Source organism: Cetorhinus maximus, chromosome 17, assembly GCF_964194155.1.
Source record: "Cetorhinus maximus chromosome 17, sCetMax3.hap1.1, whole genome shotgun sequence".
Classification (NCBI taxonomy): Eukaryota; Metazoa; Chordata; class Chondrichthyes; order Lamniformes; family Cetorhinidae; genus Cetorhinus; species Cetorhinus maximus.
In genome coordinates, this window is record NC_135895.1 from 97,804,765 (window position 1) to 97,824,005 (window position 19,241).

At 39.3% G+C, this 19,241-nt stretch overlaps 1 protein-coding gene across 3 annotated transcripts in view; it reads left to right on the forward strand.

Moving 5' to 3' along the window:
• stxbp3 (syntaxin binding protein 3) overlaps window positions 1–17,855 on the forward strand; it is a 53,735-nt gene extending 35,880 nt beyond the window's left edge. For 2 of the 3 annotated variants that reach the window (XM_078561705.1, XM_078561708.1), the window contains exons 11-19: window positions 2,309–2,366; window positions 4,724–4,789; window positions 5,596–5,676; window positions 5,869–6,007; window positions 7,625–7,728; window positions 8,079–8,177; window positions 15,027–15,112; window positions 16,372–16,517; window positions 16,744–17,855. In XM_078561705.1, coding sequence (XP_078417831.1) covers window positions 2,309–2,366; window positions 4,724–4,789; window positions 5,596–5,676; window positions 5,869–6,007; window positions 7,625–7,728; window positions 8,079–8,177; window positions 15,027–15,112; window positions 16,372–16,517; window positions 16,744–16,805 — 841 coding nt within the window. In that variant the 3' untranslated portion in view covers window positions 16,806–17,855. The remainder of the gene's footprint in view (window positions 1–2,308; window positions 2,367–4,723; window positions 4,790–5,595; window positions 5,677–5,868; window positions 6,008–7,624; window positions 7,729–8,078; window positions 8,178–15,026; window positions 15,113–16,371; window positions 16,518–16,743) is intronic. The other variant, XM_078561707.1, reaches the window with a different exon arrangement.
• Window positions 17,856–19,241: the final 1,386 nt, after the last annotated feature.

The following is a 19,241-nucleotide window of genomic DNA, read 5'->3' on the forward strand; positions in this document are numbered from 1 at the left end:
TGAACTTAAACTAATTGCCCTGAGGCAGCTCTGTGCCTGAGGGAGATTTCTGCACTTTTTTGTGCACATGTGCGAAAGAGCATAGGCCCCCACTCAGGCACCCCCCTCAGCCCCTGCCTGCACAGGGAGTGCTCAGCGCTTCCGGGCGGGCCTTAATTGGCCCGCTCACGTAAAATGGCAATGCCCAGCTGATCGCGAGCAGTGATCGGCTGCGCCCGCTCCCGCCCAACCCTCCCGACGGGGAGAAAATTCTCCCCTTTGTTTACTTAATAACAGTTAGACATTGATGCCTTAAAGGGATACAGCTATACCTTAGCTGCAGAATAATATGTCGTCCATTTTGTGGTTCAACACTCTTATCCAACTAAATAATATAATATATATTATCTCTCCTGTCTTCCACCCTATCAGAGACCTTTCTATCCATTTCACCCACCTCTTGCTCAAATCCAATTACATCTCTAACTTTTCCCAGTTCTGATGAAAGGTCATTGACCTGAAATGTTGGGCTGAGTTTGCATGTTACAGGTGGGTAGCAGGACTCAGGAAATTTTTGCTCAGCACGCCTGCCTTGGGAGGTTGGGAGGGTTGTTGCGGAGGTGGGAGTGGAGGTGGGGGGTGCTGCGGGGGGCAAGTGCCTCGAAAGGTGCAATTTTCATTCTAGGAGACTGGGTGATTGCTGGAGTCGGGCCCACCGACCCCGGAAGCAGTTCGGAGGTGGCCACTGAGGCTGCTGAGTGCCGGGACGGAGAGGTGGGTGGGTTGGTTAAAAGGCCCGCCTTAGTTCTCTGGGACTTTGCCCCAGTTGCTTTCAATATTAAAACCTCTAGCCCTCACCCCTCCCCTACCTGCTTGCTGGAAATGAGGGTGGGTCTTTGGGATCCGGTTCCACCTGCCTTTTTAAAGAACCCCCAAGAATCTTCCTGACTCTGCGGCAACCCAGTCCGTTAACTGTTTCTCTCCACACATGCTACCTGATCTGCTGAGTATTTCCTCTACTTTTTGTATGTATTTCAGATTTCCAGCATCTGCAGTATTCTGCTTTTGAATGGTATGTCCTCTGACTCACTATGAGCAATACCACAGAAAATCCAGTATTCCTTTAAGACCCATAAAGGGCTGGAACATCAACACTGTATTAGGCTGTGGTTTTCTGCTTGGAGTGTTCACATTGCGACTTCCCAATTACTGTTGTTAGCCAGGTGGAGGGTAGACACTTTCTCAAGAGATGCAAAGAAATGTTAAGAGGGAGAGTTATGCATGTTAGGGTAAATAAAATCTACAATTGGTGAAGTACCTGTAGCAGGTTTCCTTTGTGGACTGAAGAGGATTGTAAGTATTGTTTTGAACAGTTTTAGTAAGACAAAATTAATCTTATAGTTAAAAAGAGCTACAAAAAATGATGCAGCACAGCACAATATTCTTCATGGGAGGGAGACCTCCCATGTTTAATTTATTCCTCTCCCTTGCCTCCATTTCTGATCTTTTGGTCCCAGCCACAATAGCCTTGTTGTCTCTCTGGAGGAAGAGAATTCAAAGAGCCTGTTTTCACTGGGCATCTCTCCACCATAAATGGTATAAGTAGGGAAGAAGAAATCGGCTTTAATACCTTTTCAAGATTGTAGAGTCGATAAGCTGTTGTAATGTTACAGTTTGAGATCATTTTAATTGAGGGCATTTAGCTGACTGACTAATTAATGAACAATTATACAGTACAATTAGCTGCAGTAATTTGGTTCTGGTTAGTTATTGTAATCACTTTTCACTGCTAGAATGCTGAAGCAGCCACAATCTGCTGTGGTGCAGATTGCCTGATAACTGCTGACTGCTCTGGTGTGCAGAGATGTTGACCTAGACCTGTTAAACCTCAAGCTGAAGTTATACTGCAACACCGAAAGAAAGATTAAGGGGAATTAGACATTTTTTAAAGATATCAACCAATGATTCATGATCACGGCCAATAATATGAAATACAATAACCATCACAACACATGAACATGATTAAAAAATTCAAGTCAAAGCATTGAAGATCTTTTTTTTTGTTTGAGAGATAACAGTGCATTCGTTGTCATAATGTTGCATGCAAGTGAAGTATTTTTTTCATGAAGATGTTGCTTGTTTTAATAGTTACTTATTAATTAGCGATCAAGTTATTAACATTTAAATCTGAAAGTACTCTCTGTGATCCCAGTAAGATTAGCCCTGCAATTTGATTACATTAATCCCAGGTGTAACAGGGACAAATGCTGAAGACGTCAATTATTTTGACTTGAAAAGTAAGCATTCTATTAACTTTTTTTTTAAATAGAAAAATACCCAAGTTGGTAAAGGAGCTTTCTAAAAGCCAGCAGACAACAGAAGGAAAGGTAAGTATTTATGCACATTTCCTATAATGAGCATTCTATAAGCTTTACATGGAGACTCCAAGAGAGTTAGACTGACAGGAGAACTGGTATCAAGGGCTGGCCATGGGCTGCCACTTTAATTGCTCCACTATTGCCAACTTGACTGGCAGAGCAGTTACAGCCTTTGTAATTCAGGCAAGTGTACATTCTGGCCTGCTATCCCTGGATGAAGGTTAACATAAAAAGTTTGAAGTGACTATACCTCCTGGCAATTTCTGCATCTATTTCCGAGTCAATATCCCTCTTTCTGAGCACAGCTTCTTGGTTTAGTTGCTTTCTTAACAAAGAAGAGGGAAGGAACTATATCATAACATAAGAAACAGGAACAGGAGTAGACCATTTGGCCCCTCGAGCCTGCTCTGCCATTCAATAAGATCATGGCTGATGATCTTGTGTTTCGATTTCCACATTCCCATCTCACCCCGATAATGTTTGATTCCCTTTCCTAACTAGAATCTATCTACCTCTGCCTTAAAAATATTCAATGACCCCGCCTCCACCACCTCCTAAGGCAGAGAATTCCAAAGTCACACAGCATCATCTCTGTCCTAAAAGGGTGACCCCTAATTTTAAAACAGTGCCCCTTAGCTCCGGACTCACCCACAAGAGGAAACATCCTTTCGACATCCACCTTGTCAAGGCCATTCAGGATCTTGTATACTTCATTCAAATCACCCCTCACTCTTCTAAACTCCAGTGGAAACAAGCCCAGTCTATCCAACCTTTCCTCATAAGACAACCCACTCATTCCAGGTATCAATCTAGTAAACCTTCTTTGAACTGCCTCCAATGCATTTACATCCTTAAATAAGGAGACCAAAACTGCACACCATATTCAAGGTGCGGTCTCACCAATGCCCTGTATAACTGAAGCATAACATCCTTCCTTTTATGTTCAGTCCCCCTCGTAATGAAGGATAGCATTCCATTCCATTAGCCTTCTTATTACCTTAATGCCGTTTATAGATTCCATCATTGCCTCTACTCCTAAATGACTTTACTCTGGTTTTAAAATTATCCCCACTTGTTCTGGATTCCCCCCTCCATTGAAAATAGTTTCTCTATATCTACCCTATTGTATTGCATTATCATTTTAAATGCCTCGATTTGGTCATCTCTCAACCTTCTAAACTCAAAGGTGTACAAGGCAACTTTCGGCAGCCTGTCCTCATACTTTAACCCTTTAATCACTGGTATCATTCTGTGAATCTGTGTTGTCCCAGTTCAAACCTCCTATGTCTTTCAGGAGGTCTGAGGCTCAAAACAAAAAGTACGTCTGATGGGGTCTGACCAAAGTTCTGTACAATTGAAATATCACTTTCTCACTTTTGTATTCCCATGATTCTCTTCAGATAATGACTAACATTCTATTCTCCTTTTCAAGTACTGTTTGTAGCTGTGCACTAGCTCTTAGGCATGTGTGTATGTGGACAATAAGTAATTGTAATCCAGATATTCAATGAAAGTAGGAAAATTTGCAGATGATATTAAAGTAGGAGGGACAATTGAGGAATTTCAAACGACCTGGATAAAATACGTAACTGGGGTTGACCAATAGTAGGTTAGTTAAATATGAACAACTATACAGTACTTCACAGAGAGAGGAAAAATAAGAGAGATTCCAAGAAAGGTGGTGTTGAAACAAATAAAGATGAGGATGCAAAAGACCAAGGAATCTTAGTCTACTCTGCATTAATTGGATTTGTTGAGTGTAGTGTAACGATCAATCAAACTATAGAATACAAGTTAATGGAAGGTGTGGACAACTCTCCAGTGCTTTGGTCAGAATACATCTTGAGTAATGTGTCCAGTTCCTGGTTACCAAGTCATGAGGGAGAAATTGGAAGTGCTGGAAATATTGCACTGAAGAGCTGCAATGTTGATCCCTCATTGTTTGCACCTTAAACAGAAAGAAAAACCAGAGAGACTTTTCAGCCAGGGAAGGAGGCTTTTGAAAGATCCCCTTTGTGGTGTATAAGCTAGCTAAGGGAGTGGAAAAATTAGATCTGGAGCATTTGATAATATTACAGGTATGGAAATGCAAGTGAAAATCCTGGAGTATTTCAAGAAAAAAAATTAGATGCTGAAAGGAGGTTTTAATATGAATGGATGGCTGAATCGCCTTCCCGATCCATAATTCTCTTGTGAAATAACAATCCTTTTATTCAATTACTTAATTTTATTCTCACCCTAAACCTGCAAAATCTGCAGCAATGTGAATTACGTCAGCTAGACTGAATGCAGTAGTTTCTAGTCCTTAACCTCATTACTGAATGCTTGCTTTTGATTTTTTTTCTGGAAATGTTTTTGTCTTCCAGCACACCGTAAACTCTTTATCTCAACTGATGAAAAAGCTGCCTAACTACCGAAAGCAAAAGACCAAGGTATTATTTTTAAAAAGCTGCTTTGAATTCCACGTATTGTATAATATATTGTAGTGAGATAATGTTTGAGAGAGATAGTTAATCTGTTTGCACTGAATGTTTCCTCAATGTCTGTATTCATTATCAGTCCTTAATTCATTGTAATATGTGTAATGTCCTTAAATTTTTTTATTTCCAGTATATACAGTTATTGTAGAATAATCTTACCTGAAAATAGCAGGGGACTAAAACTAAATAATCTTTCCAATGTGATAAGTTGTATATTTTTGGAGGTGGGAGAGTTGGGGTAACATTTTGCATTGTTTTTAGTGAAATATCCCAAATGCTTTACAAAAAAAAGTGAGCAAATTCAGCCACCGGGGTTTGGGAGGCGATAGGGAAGGTCATGGAGGTAGTTTCCCAGATTCTGGGTTCCAGGAGGCAGGGTGATGGTGGGAGGGGAGGTTATGGCAATGTAATGAGGTCATGCTGTTATAATAGGCATGCAAATCCTAGCGAGCTTCTACACTTATCATGTGTACATGTTAACAGTTTTGGCATTCCTGCTGCACACACAGGCTTAAATACACTGCTGTGTATTATCTATTGTCCTATTAGTTAAATGGCACAAAGTAGAGAAAAAATTATAATAACTGGATCATCTGTACACTGAGCTATTCTACAGTCAAAAGCTGAAAGGGATTGTCCTTAAGTCACTACATAGCATCTGAGCGTGAAATTTGGAATGTGACTTACTGGGGCTTTTGTTTAAATCTGATTTAGATTGAAGGTGTTTTCTTTAACTGGTCTTTTTCCCCCCACTGTAGCAAACAGTTCACCTGAGTTTAGCTGAAGACTGTATGAAGTTTTTCCATGGGACGGTAGAAAAACTATGCAAGGCTGAACAGGTAAACAGTGTTCTTTGAGCATCCATATATGCTGGATGTTACAATATCGCAAAGTAAATGATAGTTTATCATAGTTTTTGGCAATTAAAAGATTGAGGCATGTTTTTGACATAAATTGTCAAAATAAGCAACTGGTTCAAGGATATATTGAGCATTGACTTCTATTAGTAAGTAAATTTCTCTTTTCTTAAGGACCTAGCCATTGGAATTGATGCACAAAGGCAAAAAATTAAGGACCCCATGAGAATCATTCTGCCTATTATGCTGGATAAGTCTATTGAAAGTTTTGACAAATTAAGGATCATCTTACTCTATATCTTCTACGTAAATGGTACAGTAAACATGACATTTGTTCAGTATCTGGTGCTCATTTTGTTTCTTTCTTGTGAATCCAGTGGTGTGAAAGATTAACAGTTTTACAAGTTAAAATGCATATGTAAATGTTTCATGTCAATGGCACCAACTCGTGATGTTTTCCAGATTTTGTTTTTATATCAAGGTAATGAGCCTTATTCAAGGGGTGGAATTTGTCATTGTTTCGCATGAAGCAGATACAATTTTATGATTAGTGGCACAAGTAATTTAGTTTATTGTTCATGGCAACTGGTGCCATAATACTTTTTAATCTAGGTTTAATTAAAGCTGCTAGTAGTGGAATAAAATGCAACAAATTTACAGTGCAGCACGAACTTTTCTTGGTCTTGAAAATCTTCCAGAGCTCCCTGCTTAAAGGACATAGCTGGAATCAATACAAACAACACTTAACAGATTTTTACTTTAAGCAGATAAATAGGGATGGGAAAGTTTGGACTCATTGTTTTGTGTTCTGCATTTTGGATTGAGACAGACCTGAAGTTTCTATCAGCTATCTTTTAGCTTTGTTTTCCTGTGCTATTTATACAGGTAATTTCCCCTGTAAAACATGGGATTTCCTGTAGTTTTTCACTGCTGAGTTTAAAAAATGCATACACTTAGCCTGAGATACACGAGAATCATATTTTGAATCAAATTAATCTATTTAAGTGTAGAAATTCAACTAATCTAGAAGTACAAGATGATAGTGTTTTGTTGCAGTCTATAGCCAGACACAACGAAAATGTAAGATTATTATTGACCTTAGTCCTTTGTGATTTTTTTTTTCAAAAGATGCGCAGTCACATGTTGCCCAATTATTAAAATAATGTTTGAAATCAAGTTTTAAACTGACCCAAACGTGTAAGTTAATACAATAACAGTGTGATCTTGCAAATTTGGATGAATTCTGCTCTCTGTCTTGAAGCAAATAACAGTGGAATGTTTATAGGCCCTTTAGAGAAAGCCACTAAAGCTATGTGACAAGGGTCTTCAGCTTTCATGCTTGGTCCTTGTAGTTTGAATACTGGATCATTAAAGTTCCAAATTTCATTAGACCTTCCCATTTTTGCACATCTGGAATGCCAAGTAAATTGTTTGTGTACCATAGATAATAACGTCCTATCCCTTTTACCCTACTCAGTTAAACAAAGTGATATTTTTGGTGTGTTGACTGTAAGCCTGAACTAATTTATTTTGCTGCAAAATAAAGGTGATGGCTATTTTTATGAATCTTTTAGATCCATTCTTACTCTTTCCTCAACTTCTGCACAGAACTTCCAACAGCTGCTTATACAGTACTCTGAAATAATGTGCTTCTATCTATCTAGCAGCTTGGATAGGCACATAAGAAAACCTTTTTAATGGTTTATCATGCATATTCAAACATATTGCCTGTTGGAAGTTGGAAAGAATGGTGTGTGTAAGTGTTGATATAGGTTTGAAAAATAAAATTGATGGGATTCCATTATAAGATGATCACTGGTACTATGTGGTAAAGTTTTTAAATTGACACCACTGATAATGTTTAAAAATCACAAAAAATTAACTGTATTCACTGTGCTTTTCCTATTTGTGCTTTTGTTTCCTGTTAAAGGCACCACAGAAGAGAACCTTAGCAAACTTATCCAGCATGGCAAGGTTACAGATGACCGTGACATCATTGAAAATTGGAAATATCTTGATGTTCCCATCCTCTCTGTAAGTTAAACTATCAGCGTAATTTATAAGTTGCTTCACATTTTAATGTTTCATTTTAGTTGGACTTTAGTCTGGAACTCAAGCAGGTCCTGTCACTAATTTTTGAAAACCATTAGAACCATTTTCTTGTCTTGGAGAAAGTGTGTTGATGGGCAGCTTTAAATTAACAGATGCATTTCACTGTCATTAGCATTCTTCCACCTTTTTAAATATTTTTCCTTTTGCACAGATTTATCAATAACTACTTTAAATGAAACATTTAACTTAAACCTGTTTAAAAATGGTTTACAATGAAAATTGTATTAAAATTTGCTTAATGAGTCGTAATTCTAATGCGCGTATATTTCCAGTCGAATGTCCAGCACCGTAAACCTTCTCGGAAAGATCGCAGTGATGAAGAGAGCTATCAGCTTTCCAGGTGGACTCCATTCGTTAAAGATATCATGGAGGTAATATTAACCGTAGCATTGAACTCGCTTGGATATAAATGCTTATTTTGTTTAAAGATGCAGCTTTCGAGAATTAGCTTTTTAAAACTTTATTTTCATTTAATTTACAAAAATGAGAAAAGAGCTTTCTGAATATAGTGAAGCAGCTACGGGTTACATTTTTTTCAATTAGCGCGTTGCTCTATTTTGAAACCTTATAAGTATAACTTAAACATATAGTCATTTGATAGTACAAAACTTGAGTATTGCTGAAAAAAGAAACATGTCGAAGCTTTTCATCTTGCACTTATCAGGACACTTTTAATACCAATATAAGGGGAAAACAGCAATTCATATTATATGAGAAGTGAATGCTGATTGGTTGGCAAGTGGACTCTGATTTGTAGAGGCATTAAAAGGCCTCTTTAAATTATGTGTCAGCACCTAAGACTGACTACATTCCCTTCAATGGAGAAAGTAACATAGCTCCTGATTGGATTAGGCCTTTCATGTTGATTGCCTGATTAAGTTCATCATCAATAAAGCTGAGACAAGAATGGTTGCAATGGAGAGAGAAGCATGTTGGAAACAGGAAAGAGAGGTCACATGTCAAGCAACAAACTTTTTTCTCTATCTTATCCAGGAGCCCCAGAAAGATGGTGAAGTCTTCCAACATAGGAAAAAAGGGTGGGATTTAATGTTCATGATGGGGTTCACGTCTACAGGCTGTAAAACTGGTGGGAACCCCACGTCAAATATTTTCAAGGCAATCTGGCACTTAGCTGAATAGCATCGGACCTCCTGTTGAATTAAGCCCCGAGGCCAAAATTCCCGCCCTTGAGAATTGCCAGCAATGAGAGTCCAGCAGCTCTCCAGTACCGGCAGTGTCACCGGGTATGATGGCCACGACTGGTATTGCACTTGGGCTCTCAAGGGGACTTTAGATTGACTTTGGATCCCTATGGAGAGAGGTAAGTATGGACGGGATGAGGGTAATGGGTTGGGGATGCCAGCGAGTGTGGGGGAAAGGGATTAACAACTAGGCTGGGGGTGGAGATTGCTTTCCTGCAGGGCACCCCCTTCCCCACACCAGGTCCCTCAAATGGGCACTGAATGCCTGAGTACAAGGGAATCCTCACCCCCTCAGTACATCACAGGCAAACCTGACAGGGTTTGCTGGGCGGTGTTTCTGAATGCCAGGTTCCTTGCTGCTGCTGTTAGAATACCAGCAATGACGGGATGAGGTCCTTAAGCGGCTACTTGAGGGCCTCAATTGGTGTCTGGGCAGGAAAGCCACCCTCCACCCAGAGCTTGTTCGAGGTGAGTTGGGAAGGCGGTGGTTTCTCCAACCGTACCCTCCCACCCAATCAAACACTTCGCCCTGAATCTAAACGTGCCTTGTATTGTGGGGTTGGAGGTGGGGGAGCGGTGAGGCATTGAATTTTGCCTATGGTCTTGAACTAAAGAATTGTTGAGGAGAGGGAAACATTTGGCTTGAAACTGTAACTAGACTTCAAGGGGACACTTGGGAATTATATTTGACAGGAGTTAGGGTTTTCAAGGTTGTCAAAACTTAGTTTGGTTTGAGGTTGTTGGGAATTTAGATATTTAGCAACTGTGTGCTATCGAATTCAAAGCAATGAGATTGCTTTTGTCCTGACAAGGAGATCAAAGAGAAATAGAGGTTGTGTGCAGTAAGGGCATGCGATCTGAAAGAAGTTAATGAACGGACAGCAAAACAGTGGATAAGATTGAATGAATGGTTGGTCATTCTTAATATCAGCAAACTCCAGGAAGAGAGTGAAGACTGCTTGGGATCTCTTGGATTGGTAGAACAGAACGATCTCAACTACAACACACACAGAGTGATTTTAGAGGAATCTCGATATCCATGAACATCATTTTGGTGAGAGACCAAATGATAAGTTGTTTTGAAATGCATTGAGAGTTAGTAGCAGCTTCTGTGGCTTTGCAAAGTAAAGATTTAAGTTCATTGATTGGAAAGTAAGACAACATAACATCTGAAATGGGAGCAGGAGTAGACCCTACAGCCTCTTGAGCTTGCCCCACCATTTAGCATGACCATGGCTGATCATTGGCACTGCTCCATTTTCCCGCCTGCTCCCCATATCCTTTGATTCTCTGAGAGAACAAAAATCTGTCTATCTCAGCCTTAAATGTATTCATCGATGGAGCATCCACTACCCTCTGGGGTAGAAAATTCCAAAGATTCGCAACCCTTTGAGTGAAAAATTTCTCCTAATTTCAGCCCTAAATGATTGACCTCTTATCATGAAACTGTCCCGATGTCTAGATTCCGCAGCCACAGGATGCAACCTCTCCATCCTGTCAAGCCCCTGTAGAATCTTGCATATTTCAATGAGATCACCTCATTCTTATAAACTCCAGAGAATATAAGCCAAATTTACTCAGCCTCTCATCATAAGGCAATCTTCACATCCCAGGGACCAATCTAATGAACCTTCACTGCATTGACTCCAATGGAAGTAGATACTTCCTTAAATATGGAGATCAAAATGGCACACATTATTCCAGATGTGGTCTCACCAAAGCCCTATACAATTGTAGCATGACTTCTTTATTTTTGTACTCCAATCCCTTAGCAATAAAGGCCAACATGCCATTTGCCTCCCTCATTACTTCCTGTACCTGCACGTCAACTGTTTTTGTTCCTTGTACGAGTATACCCAAGTCCCTCTGAACAGCAACATTTACAACATAAGTTTCATGCCTTCCAAAAAATATCATGCTTTTCTTTGCTTACCACCAAAGTGAATAACCTCACACTTCCCCCACATTATACTCCATCTGCCACTTTGTTGCCCAATCACACATTCTATCCTTACAAAAAGTAGAAAGTTAAATGTAGGCTATTTCCAAGAAAAATAGGTGTATTGGGAGTATTGAAAGAAAATAAATGAAGTTCTAGCTGTTGCTTGGAATCTCGGATCCCAAAAACATAATTCCGGAACTGGATACCGAAAATGGGGACAGACATGGCAATTATACCTAGTTTCCTGAGATTGAATTACTTGTCCTTCTGACAGCTTATTGTAGGAGAATATTTGGCCAGATCAGACCCCACTCTTCTGCCAGTTTGCAACTGGAGAATGCCTCTTGTGTTAATCTGGTTATAGGCAGTCTACTGTTGGCACAGAGATCTTGTAGAAAGGGGTTGGTAGGTTAGTGGATTTACTTGGAAAGATAGACATTCACAATGAATTTACAAGGGTTCAAAGGTTTTGATTCTCTTCCCGCAAATTATTGTGTTCAGTTTTTTTTTGAAACTGTGCACTCCATTCCCTATTCTCTTGTTCTCTATTTGTGCCACATACCATTCCTCAGCCCAGAAATTAGGTAGGTATCCTGTTTGTGTGGTGCTTGTAACTGGCCGCAAGGTGATCTGCAATTCCTGTGCCTTTTGGAACAAGTATCTGGGCTCAATCTCCTCTAGCCTAAAGTTTTCCTTTGAAAATCAAGAAACTCCATTAATATCATTAATATTACCAAACACAGTTATTTTGACAATTCATAATTACCATATTCTCTAAGCCCTTCCAAAACATTGAGTTAGTGGTAAGAATATGACCTTAAGTAATGTTGCAGCTTGAAATTTAAACCATGTAATCCTGGAATAATGCTTACTGTAGACTCAATCTGTCACTTATGTCAATTTAATCCGAGCAGCTGCAATTTGGGGAAAATATTTACAGGAAATAAATTGATACTCTTGATTGGTGATTTTCTCATGGCTTCTGAAAGGACATTTTGAGTTGAATGCGGTTTCGAAAAGGGTCCTGACACAATTTTCGGATTAATGCCATTAAGCATTGGGGTGGTATGCACAGTGAAATGGAGTTATTTGAAATACCCTCTAAAGTGCTTCCTCTGACATTTCTACATTATCATGGATTTGCATCTTCAGAATTTCAGCCAATTCATTTTGTCAGCTTAATATGCTTGAGCATACTTGAGAGAAGTACTGAATATTTTGAAGATTTACAATGTCACTTGTGGCATATATTATTTATTTACGCATATATATTATCCATGCAATTAGATTCCATTGCTGGAGGATTTTTGTTTGCTTTCCTATTTTCTTTCATATGGATTGGGTTGGTTGCGGTTTGTGCTTCACTCTTAGCCTAGATCAGTGTCCCTCTGCAGAACTGAAGGGGCCCTGCCTTATTTTTTTTTTAAAAAGGTGCTATCCTTCAATTAAACCATGGTCCAAGCTCCCTGCCTGCATGGATGTTAACCCTGTTCCACGATTCGAGCAGGAAGCCGACTCTGCCCTATGTTTTTCCCTAAATCATCGTAACCAAGACGACTAAACCAGTCATTCTTCTCATTTGTTGCTTGCCTATTGTTGATGTGTGCAAAATGGCTGTCATGTTGACCTAGATCCAGTGACTGCTTTTGAAGGACATTAAACACTTTAGGATGCTCTGAGAAATATGATCAGGTACTATAAAAATGCAAGTTAAGGAAGGCAAGTGTAAGTCAAGGTAGTGTCAGGACACTGTGGGGTCTTCACAGCTGAGACTGATCCTTACTAGGCGGCCAGTTGCCAGTAGTGTTCACTGGACAGTGATTAAGAAGCAGGAACCGGGATGAATGCTGCTGCTTCTCTCCCTGACCAGAAAACCTTGAGCCTGACTGTAACATCTATAATGCTTCCCTAGCAGAGATTGTCTAAGTCAGCCCAGACTGGAGACAAAGTGGGAGCTTTCTGGTCTGAAACACTCAGTTCTACCTATGGTACTTATACCCACTGAGCCATTAGGACAGTCCAAAAAAAAATATATTTTTAACAGGGGCAGAGAATAAGCTCACAGAAACTTGGGTCAGGATTTTACACCCAATTGAGGCCCTTAAGTGGCCACCTAAGGGCCTTTTCCCATCGCCGCTGCTATGTGGGGAGGCTGACAATTGAGCCCTCGTGGCTTTGGTGTGGGCCTGAGGGTGGTCCCTCCTATTAGGCACACTCTAAGGTGTTCCCTGCGCCTGCTTGTCCCCCCCTCCCTCCTCATGGTGGCTCCCAACTCCCTCCCTCGTCGGACTCTACCACACTGGCCCAGGTGAAACTCCACCCCCCCCTCCCCCGCCCACTGATCCCTCCCCAGCACACTCAACTTGTTATCCAGTTCGTTATCCAGTTCCAGTGACGCTGTTCATTGGGGATTGACTACCGTCCCAGCAGTGGCTCCCAGTGGTGCTGTCGAGACTGAAGAGCTGCCAGCCAGTGAAATGGCCAGCAGTTCTCAGAGGTGGGACTTAGCTCCCAGATGGGGGCAGAAGTCTCACCCTGAGCCATTTAGCAGCCCTAAAATTAGTTTGGGGTTTGCCCCCAATTTCTCAGTCAAGAGTGAGTTGGGGTGTGGCAGAGCTGCCACCACAGCATAAAATTCCAGCCAAGGGGATATGATTCATATCCCAAGAGTAGATTTAACCCGTTAACTCAGTTGTAAGTCAGACATGGTTAGAAGTTTATTGATCATACCCAGGAAATACTCATTGTATACTCTGCTTAATATGAGAAATTAGAACAAACCTTAGATGTAAATCATAATTTAAATAGGAACTGTATCCATGTACAGGTTGCAGATAGAGTTGCTTTCTTCCTGGTTTTGAACTGGACAGTCCAGTTTTGGTGTGGGTTGCCTAAAATTCTCAAAGGCGGCATGGACACCAAGGGTGAGGCTTTGCAACTCATCTGCAAATTATTTAGCAGATCCCAGACTGATCTGAGTAGGACCAAAAATAGTATGGTCTTTCCTATCGCTTCAATGATCACAAAGGCCTTGAGAGTTAATGCCAAGTGGGAGAGGGGAGAAATTGCCCATTAGTTTTTAATCTCTCTGGAATCAGTATATTTCAGCTACCACAAATGATTTTAAAACAAAAACAGAATTACCTGGAAAAACTCAGCAGGTCTGGCAGCATCGGCGGAGAAGAAAAGAGTTGACGTTTCGAGTCCTCATGACCCTTCAACAGAACAAATGATTTTAATGTAGATTTGAAATTTTCCAAAAGATCACTACAGTAATACTATTAATTGTAACTTGCTGTTAGATGGAATTTGTGATAGTTTAGATTTTGCTCAGCTGCAAGAATGGCACCTCTAAGGTCCAAGGGAGCTACCAACAGAATTAATACATAAATGTTCAAGTTTATTTTGTAAACACAGCACTTTTTCAATTGATATTTTTGTACTGGCCTGGAGGGAATCCAGCATTAATTCACCAGGATTAGGGAATTTGAGTTCAATGGGATCAGGATAAACTTCTTGTTAAATTGCCTGGAAAAGGGGAGATTAAATAATGATTCTATTGGGCTATTTAAAATACTGAAAAGAATTGACTAACCAGACGGGAAATCACTCGAACTTCTGATACAAGGGGATGAAACCTTAGACAGGAAACAAAGCTGGTTAAAAGCAAATCCAGATTAAAAGAAAATCAGGCAAACATTATGAAAGTGGGGAGTGCACTAACCAAAAGATCATAGATGCAGAATGCACAATAGAATTTGAAAGGGATGTAGATTTTTTTTAGGGAAGTAAGGGTTTTAAAGGATATGGAGAAAGGTAAGGGAAATGAGATGAAGAGCTGCCCTGACTAACAAAATAGCACTGCAGGTACAATGGACCTACTCCTGGTCCTTTTGTTGCTAGTTTACAATCAGTAATTCAAGATTAAATTTCATACTTGTGTTTCAAATAGCTGCCCTAATCATTACTATCATCTTTCCAGTTGCCTTTGCTACACATTTTGCTGTCTGTTTGGAACGTCAAAGCATTGAACACTTTTTTATCATCATGTATTTGATTTGTCGTCTTTTGTACAGGATTTCATTGCAAACAAGCTTGATTCCCAGGAATGGCCTCATTGCTCAGGCTGCAGCGCTGCTTGGAACGGTTCAGGAGCTGTAAGGTATACATTTTCTTTAACCACAAAGCTGTTATGAATCTTTTTCAGCAACTTTAATAAAGTTAGCAAAAAATCTGAAAAGAAAGGGCAAATTGTTAATCATAAATTTATCAAGTATTCCTGTAAATGTAAGTTTTAACCTTTTAGTGACTAACTTTAGTACAAAAAAAATGTTCTAAAGTGTTTTCTGTGTCCCACCTATTTAATTAAATTACATGTTATTGTTTCAGGTGTACCTATAGGAACTTAATAGCTGGGCTATTTTAAAATAGTTATGGTGGTTTGGTTATTTTTTAATGAAAGGAGAATTGGAACTTTGCCAAAGAACCTTGGACAGATTTTTTTTATGTTATACTTTTGGACTAAAAGGTGAAAATTTGCAATTCAGTAATGCAAGTTTGCTCATGAACCAGTAACATGTGGATGAAATAAACCTCTCAATATTTTAGATGAAGTGTTGCATACAAGCATTATTGTTTTGTGATTATTGTTGACAGAATGTGTACATAGGCTGTAATGGGCTGGGGTGGAAATGTTCCAAAAGTATAGCATTGAGATCAGGCCAAAGAGTTGGTTACATGGCATCTTCTTAGTGAAGTTGGACATCTCTTATTTACATTGCCGTTTGTAATGTCGTGTTGAATTTCCAACTTTCGTTGCACTTTTCTAAGAAAAATCCAGATAGATGAGCGTTTTTCCAGTTAAAAGGAGAAGTGTATATTCTAGAATTGCTTGACCTCCATAGGTCTATGGTATTTAGTAATGAATACCTACGAGTATTTTACATTCAGAATATTATACTCCAGAATCATTGAATAGTACAGCAGAGTAAGAGGTCATTTGGCCCATCCAGTTTGCACCAGCTCTTTCAAAGAGCAATCCAGTTAATTCCCCTCTCCCCCCCCCCCCCCGCTCTTTCCCCATATCTATGCAGTTTTTCTCCCATCAAGTATTGAACACAGTTTCTGTTTTTTTCCTGTTCCTACGAACTTGCTAATTTCTTCAAACTATTAGATTTTAGACAAAAAAAAAAATCATGTAACCATGGATCTGATGTTAACTAAATATATTCTTTCTTGGAAAAACTCATCAGGTCTGGCAGCATCGGCGGAGAAGAAAAGAGTTTCGAGTCCTCATGACCCTTCAACAGTTCTTCTCCGCCGATGCTGCCAGACCTGCTCAGTATTTCCAGGTAATTCTGTTTTTGTTTTGGATTTCCAGCATCCGCAGTTTTTTGTTTTTACTTTTATATTCTTTCTTAGTGCCCGTCAGGGGAACAAAAGCAATCTTCAAGATGACCGAAGAGGTGTAAAACTAATTGTATTCATAATAGGAGGTGTAACTTACTCAGAGATGCGCTGTGCATATGAAGTTTCTCAGGCCAGTAAGTCTTGTGAAGTGATTGTTGGTAAGTACTTCTAAAATCACTTACTTAACAGTTTTACCTTGTGTATTTAGGCTTATTCTAGTGTTGATAGTGACCTAATTTAAGCATAAAGTACAGGGTGAATATTTATGCAAGAGTGGAAAACTAAACTGGACTGGGTGAAGAATAATCAAGTTTTAAACCAAAGTACATAAGGATCACATGCAGTTGCATATTGCCAAGATTGACTTATATTTTTGTCCCTCAGGGTCAACTCATATTCTTACCCCCAGAAGACTACTAGATGATCTGAAGAAACTGAGCAAATGAAAGTGCCACGTTTGAATTAAAACCAGCCAGTTGTATGGATTTCAGTTAATATGAAAGACAAAGATTTAACATAAGAATCTGTGCAATTAGTCGTCTTTGCCTAAAATATTTTGATAAATGGAATATGTGAATTATTGACCAGAGCACGGTTCCTAACATGTAATTAAAATACTGTAAATTAAGGCTCCCGCAGAGTCAATAGCAACAAAGTATTTCTCACTTTAGACCTACTGCCTAAAACATCCTGGGTTGTACACAAAAGGATGCCATACTCTAATTCGTAACTCTGATATCACTAGTAATGCATGTGTTTTTTTAAAGTGATAAGTATATGGCAGTATTTTCAGAGATTTATGTTGATTGTAGCTCTTGTACATTTTATAGCAATGTTTTGAAAATATTGTCTAAAGTATATATTTATGTCTAACATGGGTCTTAAATAAAATTGTAAAATTTGCAACTTCCAGTTGTAAAAAAAAATTCTATGTAATGTTGCAATGTAAATGCTTTTGCAAATACTTTAAAGCTTTGTCAAACTATGACTTTATTGTGGAATAAATCTGTTCTTTTTTTAAACAGTTTAAAAGTGTGCAACCTTGCCAAGTAAACAAATTTAGGTCCGGTTGCAATCCAAAATGCTATTTCAGCACAGCACCGTAATAGTGGAAATACACATCAGTTACACATGATCCTGGAAACTATAAAGTTATATCATTATGTTTCAGTAAAATGCAATTCATATCTCTTCCTTAAGGCATTAATCCAATTATCCTCTACCCAGAATGTGCAGGTTTTTTTCTTAGCTGTGCCAATGTGACAAGTGTACGTGCAAAGGGTGAAGGGTGGATGATGTGGATTCTTCCTGTAAGTCTTGAAACTATTTGCATAGGCCTATTCTAACTGTCAATTTTTTTGATTCGCAATTAAATGCTAGAAAGGGGTAAGTGTTTCAACATTTTGTTGTGCAAAATACTGAATGCCTAGCAAAGTAATAAAATGTTTTGAATCCAGTACATGCCTTCTGACTGGCTAATAAACTAAAAACTATAATGAAGTGTGTGCGAGTATGTTATTGTCATGACATGAACACCTTTTCTAAATCAAACAGAATGTGTTTTGTCCACTTTCAACTATCTAATGAGATGTTTATGAAGGGTACATTTCTGTTATGGGAAATCTTAATTGAGCAATTCAACCAAGCAAACCAGTGAGCTAATATACTATTTCAGGGAGTGGTGTAACATGGGTTTTTGACTTTAATCTTTGCACACTGAGCTCTTTATCTCAGCAGTGTTTGAGGAAGTTGCAAAGTGGATGAATCCATTTCAAAGATGGACAAGAAAAGTTTAAAGACAGACCAACATGGGCTCTTTCCAAGGACAGATCTGTTTTTCTGGTTGGTTTGAGGACGGCAATGGAGGGGGAAAAAAGCACAAAGTAGACTATTTAACTCATTAGAAACTATTGCATGCCCTGTGAGGCAGGTTTTTAATGTTAGAACTGTATTTTAACAGTATAACCTCAATTCTGTCAGCCATGGCTCAGTTGGTAACACTGTTGTAAGAACAAGAGGGCAATAATAGTAGGAGACTTCAACTATCCTAATATCAACTGGGATTCAACAATATAAGGGGCACTGAGGGAGAAATATTCACGCAGTGTGTCCAGGAAAATTTTTCCAACCAATTAGTGACAAACCCAACGAGAAGAGATGCAATTCTAGACCTAGTCTTGGGAAATGAAGAAGGGCAAGTGGGTGAAGTGACAGTTGGTGACCATATCGGAGACAGTGATCACAATTCAGTTAGATTTAGCATTACCATGGAAAAGGACAGAGTTAAGGCAGGAGTAAAAGTCTTGAACTGGGGGAAGGCAAATTTTGCAGAAATGAGAAGGGACTTGGCTGAGGTGGACTGGACAGCACTGCTGGAGGATAAAACTGGAAAACCAGTGGGAAGCACTAAAAAGCGAGATCCTAATTGTACAAAGTAGACATGTCCCCTACAAAAATAAGAGTGGTACTGCCAAATCTAGACCCCCCCCCCCCCCCCCCTCCACAACCAGGTTGTCTAGAGGAATACAGGGAAGATCAAACAGAAAAAGCGTACGATAGGCACAAAAAAATAAGCACTGCAGATAGCCTAGACGACTATAGGAAGTGCACGGACGAAGGAAATCAAAGAGAGGGCATGAAAAAAGATTAGCAAGTAAAGTTAAAGATAATCCAAAGATGTTTTACCAATACATTAATGCTAAAAGGTTAGTTAAGGAAAAAGTGAGACCTATCAAGAGATGAAGATGGAAACTTGTGTGTAGATGCAGAGGCTGTGGGAAGGGTTTTGAATGAATGTTTTGTCTCCATGTTTACAAAGGAAAGGGAGGATGTAGATATAGTAGTCCAGGAGGAACACAGCGAGATATTGGACGGGATAGTCA